The 13861-nt window shown below is 41.9% G+C and overlaps 1 protein-coding gene across 2 annotated transcripts in view; it reads left to right on the top strand.

Moving 5' to 3' along the window:
- The window catches only part of pde4d (phosphodiesterase 4D, cAMP-specific), a 56219-nt gene extending 45293 nt beyond the window's left edge, over positions 1 to 10926 (top strand). For both annotated transcript variants that reach the window (XM_070833179.1, XM_070833180.1), the window contains 9 exons: positions 3694 to 3787; positions 4047 to 4222; positions 4373 to 4471; positions 4562 to 4726; positions 4947 to 5046; positions 6480 to 6634; positions 6740 to 6862; positions 7132 to 7314; positions 7402 to 10926. In XM_070833179.1, coding sequence (XP_070689280.1) covers positions 3694 to 3787; positions 4047 to 4222; positions 4373 to 4471; positions 4562 to 4726; positions 4947 to 5046; positions 6480 to 6634; positions 6740 to 6862; positions 7132 to 7314; positions 7402 to 7932 — 1626 coding nt within the window. In that variant the 3' untranslated portion in view covers positions 7933 to 10926. The remainder of the gene's footprint in view (positions 1 to 3693; positions 3788 to 4046; positions 4223 to 4372; positions 4472 to 4561; positions 4727 to 4946; positions 5047 to 6479; positions 6635 to 6739; positions 6863 to 7131; positions 7315 to 7401) is intronic.
- The last annotated feature ends 2935 nt before the right edge of the window (positions 10927 to 13861 follow it).

Here is a 13861-nt window from a genome sequence, read left to right as displayed (position 1 = left end):
GTGTTTCACACTGCTCATGTTTTGTCAGAGAAGCCTCAAGACCTTCACAGTGTAGTCAACACTTCGTATACAGGAATACAGGACGTCATTAGCGGCCGTTTCATAGCGCAACATAGTGACGTGTAAGTCCTTCACGCGCTGTCCAAACTACATGAACGTTCTGGCTCGTGTGGAAGGGTCGGAGTCCGGCGGCGGGACGGAGCCGCCACACGCCCGACGCGCGCGGAGGTGCGAGGGCCCTCCAACGCTGCTTGCAGCTTTAATTCTATATTGTATTTGTTATAATCTCAAGTCATTAATCAAGTTGCTGAATGTAATTTAGTGTAAAGCAAATGGAGTTCCACTGCAATGAAATGTGCAATATAAAAAGATATATCCTTATGTAAAATGTCAGTTTTCGAATACTTCAGAACATATTTGGCATTTAAAAAAAGCAGCAATGTTCAATACCCAACCCTATCTACAAGAAACAGTCTAATTATGACTTCACTTTAGACATCCCATATCATGGATTAGTGGGACAGGATTCAGGTGTAAATGGAATGAGCTGCAAACGGCTCCCAGTCCAGATTGGTTTTGCTTTTTATGACCCTTCCATTGATTTTTAAGTGATTTGTAAGTGTTTTTTTAGCGCTTGATTGTTGGTCATCTGACTTGATGTTTTGTTGTCATGGTTTCTCGTCTGTGTGGTTGTACTCGACTTGATAAAATAACATTAAAGTAGCAGATCATTAAGTGCTACTGAATTAGGGGCAACCAAAATGGCTGCCAGACACATGAAATATATTTGAAGTATCATACATATCTTCTACTTTATCTATATTCAGGCTGTTTCTAATGGAAAAATTCAGTTCAAAATCTCTTTTCAATAAGGTTTGATCCTCATTTCCAACTAGTGACAAGCTCTTGAGCTCAGTGGCACACACAGCAGCCTGTGCTTTCAGTTTCTGTCCTACTGAGCCCACTTCAGATATCTGTGACGCCCATTCTTTTTACAAGATGAATTGGTTTTCATGTGTTTACATCATGTCATCAGTGATGTTACTGACTCACCTCCCAGGAGTACTGGAGAGCTGGCCTCTTTCAGTATTGTGTCAGCTAGGATGAGGTAACCTGTGCTTGTACATCATAATATACAGAAGGTTAAGTCACTCAACACGCATACACACACACATACTAGTGGATGTAATGCAAGTACGTCTTCCACACAAACAAACATGTATTGTATACACACGCACACTCACACCAAAAAAAAAAGTCACATCCCCTTGCACTGCAGGAATGGAAGGAAAATGAAAGGGTAGATTTTCCACTGGCTTGTGTCCCAGCGAATCACACAGCAGGTGATCTCAACTCTGCTCCAACCCAAGCCAATCAGAGGTGATGATGAGCTCACACTTCTTCCATCTCTGGGCCCTGATTTGCTGCTGTTGTGTGACACAGTGAGAGAAGCAGCCTGTGCTCTTCACATGGGAGCTTGTGTCATACACACAGAAGTCAGGCAGCCAGCAATGTTTGGGAGCTGTTGACAGAAACATTTTTGCTGTCCTGGTGCTTTGGCATCTACCAAGCATCCGCACCACCATCAATTATTCACAAGCTCAGCAGTGTGTCTCTATCTGAGTGCATGTGAATGCGCGCGCATGTCAGTGTGGATCACAGTGTGTGTGGTCACGATATGCTCTCATTGGATCTTTGGGGTGCTACGCTTCCACCGCTCCTCTCTCAGAATCGGCTTTTCCTCTCTGCTTCCTGGAACATGGGCTCGCCTTTATGGATATTCACAGGACAGGAACATGGTGCTTCGTTTTTGGATTCTGTGCAGCAAATTTACTTTGAACCTCTTCAGGTTAAGGTCTTCTATCGGTCAAAGCTGCGGACTGTTCTTGTTTCGCTAGCTGTCTAGTGCTTTCATCACACAAACTGTATTTTGGGCTACAAGCCTGCACCTTTCTGTTTCTGGATCTACTTTGCTAATTTGTCAAAATGCCTGAAGCAAATTATCTGTTCTCTGTGTCCTGGGGTTACATAAAGGTAAGATGTGGTCTCAGATTGGTGTATTTTAATTTTAGGTTTTTTTCTACACATACTCTAATTTGTTTAAATTCATTTCCAGTGAGCGGAAGTATTTTTTGTAACTGATGTTTATCTCTAACACGGATTTGGATGCAAGGTTATATGACCACAAATAGAAACCACATACTGTATATAGCTCCTCGCCAACATGTCGCCCATGGAACAATGCTTCATAGATCTGTCATTTCTGGATCCATCATCCATTTTGATGTATCTGTGATGGGGATGTGGATGGTGCTTGCAATGTAGACATTGCTCGAAATAAGAACACACACAGTTCCATTTTAAGAGAGTTTGGATTTAAAAGCTCTGACAATTTTACTACATCTGTACATCTATAATTGTTAAATACTTGTCTGTGATTTCAGGTTTGTTATTGCGACATAGGCTCTCTTAGATGAAATAAAACAGTAACTCCCAGACCTCTGTGAGGGCTTTTTTAGGTCAACTGTCCTCTGGGTAGTTGAGTTGCTCCATATTTTGTGATGTCGCGAGAGATGTGGGGTTTTATTTAGCCAAATCCTAAATTAACTAAGCAAATTAAATATGTTTCCATATTTATGTGTTTAAATTCATATATGTTTGCAGTGGCCATATCTCACTGTTATTAATTTCATAATTATGTGTCATGTCAGTAAGCTCTACCAGACACTTTTTTGTCCTTTTTTTGCTCTTATTACCCGACAAAAGTACACTCCAGATTCTTTGTGTCTTTTGTCTCCATTTTAAAAAGCCACCCAATGAATGCCCGTGGGTATTATTCAATAGGATGCCAATACACAATTGCGCAGTAAGGACTCTGCAGTGTTGTGATGGTCTATTCTAAGTGATCAATATTGGTTTTTATAATTAATCAATATGCATACATTATGCATTTGGTCCGAAGCCAGAATGATTCATACAATGCAGCAGCGTTGCTCCAGAGGTTTTTGATTTGCAGCCTATTTGGTAACTGTTATTTTGCAACCATTTTGGAAAATACCTGATTTCAAGCATCCTCCTTCACATCAATCATGTTAGTCTTGTAGCTAAATTTGGAGCTATATTTGGGTCGGCCCTCCAGTTACTGTAGGCACATGAGAGAGAAGAGAGAATCTGCTCAGGGAGAGGCAGAGAGGAGCAGGCAGTGTGACGGAGAAAAAGTGAAATTGAAAGAAAGAAACTGGGCAAATGGGTCACTGATTACGTACATCCCTGGAAGTAGCCCTCTGACCTGCTGTGTGTGTGTGTGTGTGTGTGTGTGTGTGTGTGTGTGTGTGTGTGTGTGTGTGTGTGTATAAAGGGAGTTGTCCATGTTGAACAAATCAATTCATTTTTTCACTGATGTCCTGAAAATATATTATTAACAAAACAGAAGGAAGGTTTTGTATTAGTGGCCTCATTCTGCAGGTGCCTCAGTTTTTTTGGCCACAGATATATTTAGAAAAACATTTATAGACAAATGATCATAGTTTATTCAGCTTTTGAGTTATGTAGTTTTGTGTGTTATTTGGGGAAGATTCATTTAAATATGTATATGGTACCTCTGAGAACCAGCTCTAAAAAAAGAATAGTGATTTTGTTTTTTCTGCCCTGTATTACTCACTGTGAAACCCCTTGTGTGTGTCCCTCTTTCAGTTCAAGAGGATGTTGAACAGGGAGCTGACTCACCTATCAGAGATGAGCCGCTCTGGGAACCAGGTGTCTGAGTTCATCTCCAGCACCTTCTTGGGTGAGTGATGACAGAGGAAGATAGACTCACTGGTTTGGAATAAAAATAAATTGCATTACACCTTTTTTCAGAATCCCTGCTAAAACATCTCCTAAATAAAGTGTTAAACTGGAATACACCAGCATCTCAAACTCAGCTGCTATTTATGGGACGAAAGCCAGATTTTCTCCTGGTTGAACCACTACAACACACACATGTTTGCCACAACTTCATCATCCTCACATTCACCCTCCACGTTTTATTCATTGTGTCTCTCCAGACAAACAACATGAAGTGGAGATGCCATCACCTCAAACGCAGAAGGAGAAGGAGAAGAAGAACAAGCCCATGTCTCAGATCAGCGGGGTGAAAAAGCTGCAACACTCCTCCAGCCTCACAAACTCTAATATCCCTCGCTTTGGAGTCAAGACCGAGACAGAGGATGAACTTGCAAAGGTTTGTTTGTGCGTCCTGACAAACAGTGTACACACAGACTATGTACATGACACATTGTTATAAATACAGTGCGATCCAAAATGGAGTTGGGTGGTAGGAACTAAATTAGGGCTGTTTTGTTTCTAATTGTGTGTCTAATTCCTTTTTCAGGAGCTGGAGCATGTGAATAAATGGGGCCTTAACGTTTTTAAAATCTCAGAGTTCTCTGGGAATCGGCCACTGACAGTCATGATGTACACGATATTCCAGGTAAAAAATGATCACCTCCTCCACCTCCAAAATAAATGCTTGTTCAACTGTTTTGACCATAAACTCCCTCTTGTGTTTTCTGGTTTGTAGGAGAGAGACTTATTAAAAACTTTTAAAATTCCACTTGACACCTTTATAACATACCTGATGACCTTAGAGGACCATTATCATGGCGATGTGGCCTACCATAACAACATTCATGCTGCTGACGTCACCCAGTCAACTCACGTGCTGCTATCCACCCCCGCCCTTGAGGTGAGGCACACGTACACACACACACAAACACAGAGGAAATGAACACACTTACACATTTGCACACACATTTACACATATGCACAAAAACGTAGCCCCCCACGTGTCCACAATCAGCTTCAATCAAGCTCCTGCTCAAAGTCCAATCAATGGCTTTCCAGCAATTTGATTCTTTCATCAATGCCCTCCCTCCTCCCCTCTGCGCTTGGATCTTTTCTTCCAGGCTGTGTTCACAGACCTCGAGATCCTAGCTGCCATTTTTGCCAGTGCAATTCACGACGTGGACCATCCAGGAGTCTCCAACCAGTTCCTCATCAACACCAGTAAGTCTAAATTCGGCTCTGTCTTAGCAGCTATGTAAGTGGTTCAGCAGTGTCATTAGTACGTATTCGTAAATACGAACACACTCACACTGTAATACCCAGGTGGGAACATGCACACTGTAGCCTCTTCCTCACTGTTACACCCCCCATCCAACTTATTGCATATATTCTTAACCTTTCTCACATAAATTAAATCTAATATATAAACCAAACTCTGATACATTTTTACTGTCTGTGGAGGGCAAACGTGTTAAAACACAACCACAGGAGACTTTATGTATGATAAGTTATGTTTCTTCATCAGTTATTTTTATGTTCATACCTGTTGTGTTTTATTAACACACATGTGCATATACAGGCATTATTTGCGCATGTGCACATCTTCACCAGCTTGTTTCTTTTTAGTCACGTGTGATGGCTTTAACATGTGACTCCAAGAAGAGAAGAGTTCAAAGAGGAGATCAATATTGTCCTCAATAGCAACCTTTCCTTTTAACACAACTTAATTCAGGCTAACATGTTCTCAGGAACAAAACAACAATATCCTCCCAAAGACATTAGATGTTGTCGTCCACACTGCATAGGGAAGCCTTTGTTTGACATGTTTTTAGTATAAATGCTGTTGTTGAGGTAACAAGGTGGGGTAGAGGCTGGGCCTTTCCTGTTTTTCAAAAATCTGGAAAAACAACTATCTGCATGACTAATAGCGCCGTTGGTAGTGGGTTCATGGTGTTTTGTTGGTAACTGTAGTGTCCTCAAGCAAGAGACTGAAAACCTACTATCTCTCTGCTACACAAACACTAATTTAGTTTTTATCCACTGGGTATCGCTTTAAGCAGCAGGCAAGGCAGACCATTACAAATGTGAGTGTTGCATAAGAGTATTAATAATACCTTATCAGCACAGAAAAGACACTGCACAGTCTCACACACTTAACACGCAAAATGTGTTGTGCTTCCCAGAAGCCCAAATGGGGAATCCCTGCAGTAAATGCAGTGTGAGTCATCCGAGTTAGGAGCCACCAGAATGATCCTCTGTCAGCCTCAGAGCAACAGAGCAGGATCCCTTTCCCCCCTTCTGCTGCTCTGTTCCACTGTGGCCAAGACCAATGCATCTTAATGGGCAATCTAAATACAGACAGAGGTCCTTCAGATGACCCAGCGAGGGGAAACCTCTCAGCAGAAAACATGCTGGTGCTTTCTTCTGCTGTACTGAAGGAGCAAGGATTGTATTAAACATGTGTTGAAGGATGTGCATTGTTGCATATTTATGTCCTTACTAAATATTCAGCATGATTCCAAATTTCCTGAAGCATAAATTCATAATATTATGTTTTTATCCATTTCTACTTTGATTTTCTTTGTAATTGTGATGATATACTTCTGTTTTTAAACCTGAAAAACCTCAATTCCGCAAACGTGTCTCCCATGCAGATTCAGAGCTAGCATTGATGTACAATGACTCGTCGGTGTTGGAAAACCACCATCTAGCAGTTGGTTTCAAGCTTCTACAGGAGGAGAACTGTGACATCTTCCAAAACTTGACCAAAAAACAAAGACAATCACTGCGAAAGATGGTCATTGACATTGTAAGTGAAAAGATTTACACCTCTAATATCAGACAGGAAAATAAAGTGGAATTCAATCACTGTTTTCTGTGTTGAAGGCTAACAGCTTGTTCTGGGTATTTCCAGGTGCTCGCAACAGACATGTCCAAGCACATGAATCTGCTGGCTGATCTGAAAACTATGGTGGAAACCAAGAAGGTGACCAGCTCTGGTGTGTTGCTGCTGGATAACTACTCTGACAGGATACAGGTCAGCTGCCGACCAGTAACAACAAGACCCCTCTCACTGTGCTTTGGAGATTTTCAGGAATATTCAAAGAATAGTTTACCAGCAAAATTCATTTGGGTGTCCTTACACCAGGGTGTCAGCTTCCTCCATTCTGGACTTTCAGGTTACCTTCAGCTCTGCAAACAAATCCACAGCTACTTCATTCAAATGAGATGATTTCAGACTCACTCGCTGTGTATGTGCTTTTCAAGAGCACCATGTTTTAAGACTTTGGTGTTTGTTATGTTCAGGTTCTCCAAAACATGGTGCACTGTGCAGACCTGAGCAATCCCACCAAGCCTCTCCAGCTGTACCGGCAGTGGACGGACCGCATCATGGAGGAGTTCTTCAGCCAGGGTGACCGAGAGAGGGAGAGGGGCATGGAGATCAGCCCCATGTGTGACAAACACAACGCCTCGGTAGAAAAGAGCCAGGTAATAACACACACAAATGCACCGTACGTGCACATGCATATTGTGCATAGACACACTGAGTGACCTATTTTTCCCTCGGTGCTGTAGGTCGGTTTCATAGATTATATCGTTCACCCTTTGTGGGAGACGTGGGCTGACCTGGTCCACCCGGACGCCCAGGACATCCTGGACACGTTGGAAGACAACAGGGAGTGGTACCAAAGCACCATCCCCCAAAGCCCCTCCCCTGCCTTGGACGAGCCTGAAGATGGCACTCGACCCCCAGGAGGGGATAAGTTCCAGTTTGAGCTCACCCTGGAGGAGGACGGGGAGTCGGACACTGAGAAAGACAGCGGCAGCCAGCCGGAGGAGGAAGACGAGGAGGAGGAAGAGGAGGAAAACAGCTGTACTGACTCTAAAACACTCTGTACGCAGGACTCTGAATCAACAGAGATTCCTTTGGACGAACAGGTGGGGGAGGAGGAGGAGGAGGAGGAGGAGGAGGAGGTACCGGAAGAGGGGGAGACACCCTGCTCACAACCATGTGTTGTGGAGGAGGAGGTAGCAGAGGAGGAAGAGGAGGAGGAGGAGGAGGAGGAGGAGGAGGAAGAGGAGAAAGAGAAACCCCCCCACACATAGCAGTTTATGGACAGCACCTGACGAACTGTTCTTCTTAGTAATGACAGATGATTATTTATAGAATATTTTTTTGGTTTTGTGGAGTCTGTCTGTGTTTTTTATACATCTATGTTTATGGTTCCAAAGCGTGCGCTGCTCTCCACCTTGGCCACTCCTCCCGTCAGCTTTGTTCCGACACGCCCACTGGTACTTCAAGTTTTTTTGCACTCAGGAAAACTCCTTTTCATTCCCTAGTGTACTGACATGGTGTGTCTTTATTTCACTTTTACACCTCCCCCTTTACAAGCTTACTTTTAGGACATGGACAAGCAGTTCACCGTCTGCTCAAGGCTATTCATGCAATAGATAATAAATAATCACATTTTCCTCCCCTCCGCTTTGTCTCAGCCTTGCCCGAAAGTTTAGCAGTGTTTCTGTGTTTTATCAAGTGCCCATACTCTACAGAGACAGTTATCAGTGTGTTCAAGGAGAATCTCCCTCTCGGCAAGGTCATTTCCCTCCCACTGCGAATTAGGAGGCATTTCATGCTGCCGTTCCGCTGAAAACCTAATGGGACACCGCAGAGATGAAAGCTGCAGCACACTGGGGAGCTTTTTGAGACACATTTCTGATGCGGAAGTCTTCCTTGAAAACCTGACTGACACAAAGCTCAAATCTAAACAGCCATGACGCTGTCCTAGACCTCTTTAATTTTTGTATTGTACTGTATGTAAGATTCAGATATTTTCTAGAATTTACTTTTGCAATCCTAGGCTTTCTTTTGTTAGCAAAGATTAGAGAACTTTTGGAAAACAATGGGGAGAAATAATGTCTCAGATATTCAGTGTTTTGAAGGGGAATTTTCACGGCTGGATTACATTAGGAGTGTTCTGAGGTGTTTGCACTTGCTCCAATAGCATTTATACTACTACTACTACTATACTACTACTTCCCATGCCACTATACTCATATTTGGTTAGTCCTGTGAGTTGAAATTTGGAATTTATTCATAACTATTACTTTGGTGAGAGGTTTCACTGAGAAGGAAGCAGGAACCTGAAGTCTTGTGCTTTACTCTCACTGAAATCGTTTGTGATGTGGATGAAGCCTTTGAATTTTATTAATGTTGCCTGCAGTTCTTTTGAACACATCCTGAGACAATGCAATGCTTTGTAGTTGATACAAAAAGCACCTTTTTTTTAGAAGCTTGATTAGTGCTCCGAGCATACAGAAATAGTAATGGTGTTTAAAAACTACTGGGGTGATTTTATACCAATGTTGTGAAAGCTTTTATTGTCCTCTGTTATTTTTCTTGCCCATTTGTTCGATGTACACATCACCAACAGCTGCATACCTGCTTTGTCAGCTGCCTCATTTCCTGTCAAGCTGTGTGAATTTATTTTTCATCAAAGTAACGTCTCGTTTTGCCATCACGACATTAAAGCCAGTTGCTGTCTTTGTTTTTTTGACAAGACAATCAGCTCCGCTGTGTAGTCATCAGATATGAATATCCTCTAATAGACACTCTAATGCACTGATATATTCATATATCACCACTTTAATGTTTCAATATGTTTAAACTCGCCAAAACACTCACTCATTAGTCTTGAACAGTGCTGTCTTACACCTCAGCCAAGAGTCTCTTCCTTTTTCCATGTGTCTGTCATTTTTCACTCGACACCTGATGCTATTATTTATTGGTATATTTTTGTATTTGTTGAGTCGTTTTTGCAATATAAAGGTGGTACAGTAAATATTTCACTGTAGCATAGACCACAGTACAGGCTTGCCAGTTACAATACCCAAATATAATTTTTTTCTTTGTGTACATAAAATATAGAAAATCAACAAATTTAAAAAACAAAAAACAAAAAAAAGGAGAAAAAAACACTTGAAATACTGCACACTGCTTTTTTAAGAGTGCTTGTTTTAATTATGTCATTTCAAAACTTTTTGTTTAATCTTTCATTTTGTGCCAAGATTTGTTTTCTCTTTCATCCTCACCCAATGCCCTTACCTGTAATAAAAAATTTCTGATTTTATCGCTGTTTACAAACATATATTTATTGTGCTGTATATAATATATAATTATTAATGTTATTACTATCATAATGCCGTTTGTCGTAAATGGTTGATTCTTATCATCCCTTTTGGTGATGGTGTGGCTGTATTACGTACCTCTTGTTGAGAGAATGTTTATTACACATGAGCTTCAGTGTAAAAATGATCCATCGACATGTTGCTTATCTGAGAACTAGCTCAGTGAAGAGAGGGGGAAAGCCAAATTGTTTTTTAAAAAGAAACTGTTCCTTGGCCCATGGGCTGTGCCTTAAATTCAACGCATGTCATTTACTTTAGCCTTTTTTTAAAATTTGATTTTCTAGTTCTCTTTTGCTGCATTTGTGAATCTTTTGGCTTGGGTTGGCCTGATCTGCTGCTGAGAATTTGAAAATGTTGCCTTTTTACTATCACAGCCAAACACAAATTGAAAAAGTGGCACTGAAAAAAGAAATGTTGTCAGTGCAGAAGCTGGCAGAGATTCAGGTCAACCACAAGTCATAGATTTACTACTTGAGTGATGTGTGGCCTATAGCTGGATGTCCAAGAGTCGTTTTTTGCTGTAGACCTGGTCTGAACAACTGGCACCCTCCGTACGCCCTGCCGCTACACTTAAAGATGTGACACAACCGGTCAGATGTAAACAACATGAGAATGACTCTGCTGTGTCTGTGCAGAGTCACTGCAGTGTCGTCTGCATCCACGCGGTTGTATCATAGCTGCAAACACTGAATAGGGTGCAACAGGAGGGTGCAGTTGCTGCTCGACCACAGCCTACGAAGCACAGAGGCTTTGAGACACATCCGCATGTTCAGCCACTGCTGCATTAATTATGGCTGAAACACTGACGGTGTGTTATCGATGCTCGGCCCACACTACCACTCACATTACTTGCAATATCCAAAACCACTGACATTTTTCTGCCTGTACGGGAGAGGGGTTTAGTATATTTCTGTAGTGATGGGGGGGTGGGGGTGGGAGGGGGGTTGTTAGGGTAAGTGCATCATTGTCCCGAAACAGGGGCTCTTATTTTGACACACATACTGTAGATTCTAAAACAGCCCTGGACCAATGGAAACAGTGGGTTCTTTTCTCATTATGTGTTCTGTTTTTTATGGTATGAAAGAAAAACACAAACTGTAATTTAAAAAAAGGTCTTCAGGACAATTATTTTTTGGGTTATGTCTTTAGAATGACAACTTGTCTGGAAGTTTCACAAGACAATTAAAATGTTATTTTAATGGATTCCTTGTTAATTGCAGTCTATTGGATAGCACTGTAGATCATACAACTTTATGTAAAAAACCAATAAAAAAGAATGAAAAAAAAAGTTTTTATATCCAATGGATTAAATAAAAGCATGGGTTGATTCTGCCTACTCACTGGTTTCTTGTTCTCATTATTTCAGAGGATAACATGCAAGCGAGTGTGGGATGGTTATTAGCTTCACTAATGAAAGACATGACAGCCTTTTTATATTCTTTTTATTTTTACATATATCAGACCTAAGCCAGTGAGTGTGGTCAGTAGTTCTCCTGCTCTAGACTTGCTGTGTTTTTATTTAAGTATTTTTTTTTTTATGTTTCACCAGCAGTGGATATCCTATGAAGTGCAATAAAGAGATAATGGAACATTTTGTATATCAATCAATTCACCTTTATTGATCCCCCAAGGGGGGAAATTCCATTTTTACAGTGGTGGGGAAAGTGGGGGGAGAAAAAACAAGAGGAGAGAGAGGGGAGGAGAAAAAAACATGCGACACCAGACTGTACTCATGTGGAGTGCAGTGTGGGACCGGTAAAAAAACCTCAGCACATATTTTTGCACATCACATGACAATAACAACATGGCAACAGGGGATGGGAAAAGGGGAGTAGAGAATTCCAGCACCGCAGGAGGCAGGTCACTGGCTACAGCCCCGTGCAGGCGAGCCCTTGGACCACGCCCCTCGTACTGGAGGGGTGGAAGCTGGCGAGGGCGTTGGATATAGGGCAGGAGTAAGTCCCGATGTGTTTGCCCATCAGTTCCCAAAACCCGCCTCAGTTCATTCGCGGTCGTCGGCGATAACATGGCGGTTGCCATGGAGACGTCCCTGGTCCGGTTCCAGATAAGCCAACAAACACCAGGTGGATGGGGGAGGGATGGGGAAGAGCGTCCCAGCTGCAGTGCACTCAGAGGGGAGATTGTTCAGACAGTGACCTTGGCCAAGGCCACTGCTTAGGGAGGCCAATTCAGATTAGATGATTTGGGTTAGAGCGAGACAGCCATATTCAATAGACTTGGCTTACTCTATTGTCCATTCTGGTCACTCAATCGATCCAATCCTTTCTGCAGAGCCGAAAGCTTCTCCAAGATGTTATCCGAGCGGTTGAGAACCGCAGCCACGGCCGTGGCCTGAGCCCTGCCTAAACCCTCAATCATGGTTGGCAGCGGAGTGGGGCCCTTGACTGCTACCACCGTCTTCCAGATTTGACGATACATCAGTACAAAGCCTGACCCAATCAGCAGAGCACCTAGTATCATGGATCCAAACAGATAAACATGGTGCTGTAATAACTCTAACTTGGCTGTAGATGTGAGAGTGTGAGTGTCTGTCTGTCTCTATGTGTCGGCCCTGTGATCGGCTGGTGACCAGTCCAGGCTGTACCCCTCCTCTTGCCCAATGACAGCTGGGATTGGCTCCAGCCCCCCGCGACCCTGAAGGATCACTGGTACAGATAATGGATGGATGGATGGTGCTGTAATAGTACCAGTTAGGAAGTGATCAATAAATCCTTTGACCTGTTCTTGGTTTAATAACAGTAGTTTATACCTAAGCAAAGTAGCTATGACACAATGTAAAACTACTACCTGCAATAAGGAAAATAACAAACGTATCAGCCTTTCTGTGTTATATTATTATATATTGGATAATTATTGCTGATTCATTACTGTTTAAGCAATATTTTCATGCTCTAGCTGTTGGAAGTAACGCTACTGTTAACAGCGTTTGCAACTTTTGCAACTGTCAGGTAGTTTAATCTACAACAGCATCATATTTCATAAAGTGATCACATTTTGGCAGTAAATGTCAATATTTGTGTAAAGTAAAGATTTAAATGCCCTGTAAGTACCTCAACATTTCACAACACTTGAGTGAATACATTTTAGTTACATTTCACTACTGGTTATATTATTAAATATATTATTATTTCTGTAGCATTAAATAAGTAGCACTTTAAGGTAGCTGTTGAGGTGAGGCTAATTGTATCTGTTTAACATGTGCTGTTGATCTGTAGCTGTCAAATAGATAAATGTAGCCTAGTGGAGTACAAATATGTAGTAGCATACAACGTGAGTCATCAAGTGAAATACAAGTACCCTGAATTGTATTTACATATAGTATTTGAGTGAATGCTCTTTCGCTCCACTGCATTTGAGGTGCTGCAATGTAGGTAAATACTGTACAGTCTATTCTGAAACGCTCCACACTCCGACACTAGATGGTGCACATTGACCAGAAATGAAACGAGGCGTCCCGCTCTGCCTCAACAGAGCAGAGCAACAGCAGAGGCAGCAGGTTGAGGTCAGGGGGCAGCAGCCTCTGAATCACTCCTTAATGCTTCCATACAGTCAGCAGAGAGCAAGAGAGAACACAGAAAGCCACCGATAGAATTTGATTTATTTCCTATAATCTCAAAAACATATTCCTGACTTTGCTTGCACTCCAAGAAACAAATATATTCAGTTATATGTGAAGTCATACTGCTCTAAGATGATTTGACTAGAGCTAATGTTTGGGCTTCTGAGCCGCCGCTTAACTATTCCTCTATTAAATGGTTTTTGACTGGAGATCAATACAATAATTTATTTCATGGCTATTAGCATAAAATTATAATATCACACACAAACA

The sequence above is a fragment of the Pempheris klunzingeri genome, chromosome 7 (assembly GCF_042242105.1).
Source record: "Pempheris klunzingeri isolate RE-2024b chromosome 7, fPemKlu1.hap1, whole genome shotgun sequence".
Lineage (NCBI taxonomy): Eukaryota > Metazoa > Chordata > Actinopteri > Acropomatiformes > Pempheridae > Pempheris > Pempheris klunzingeri.
The sequence above is the reverse complement of the archived record's forward strand: the minus strand, read 5'-3'. Positions and strand labels throughout refer to the sequence as shown.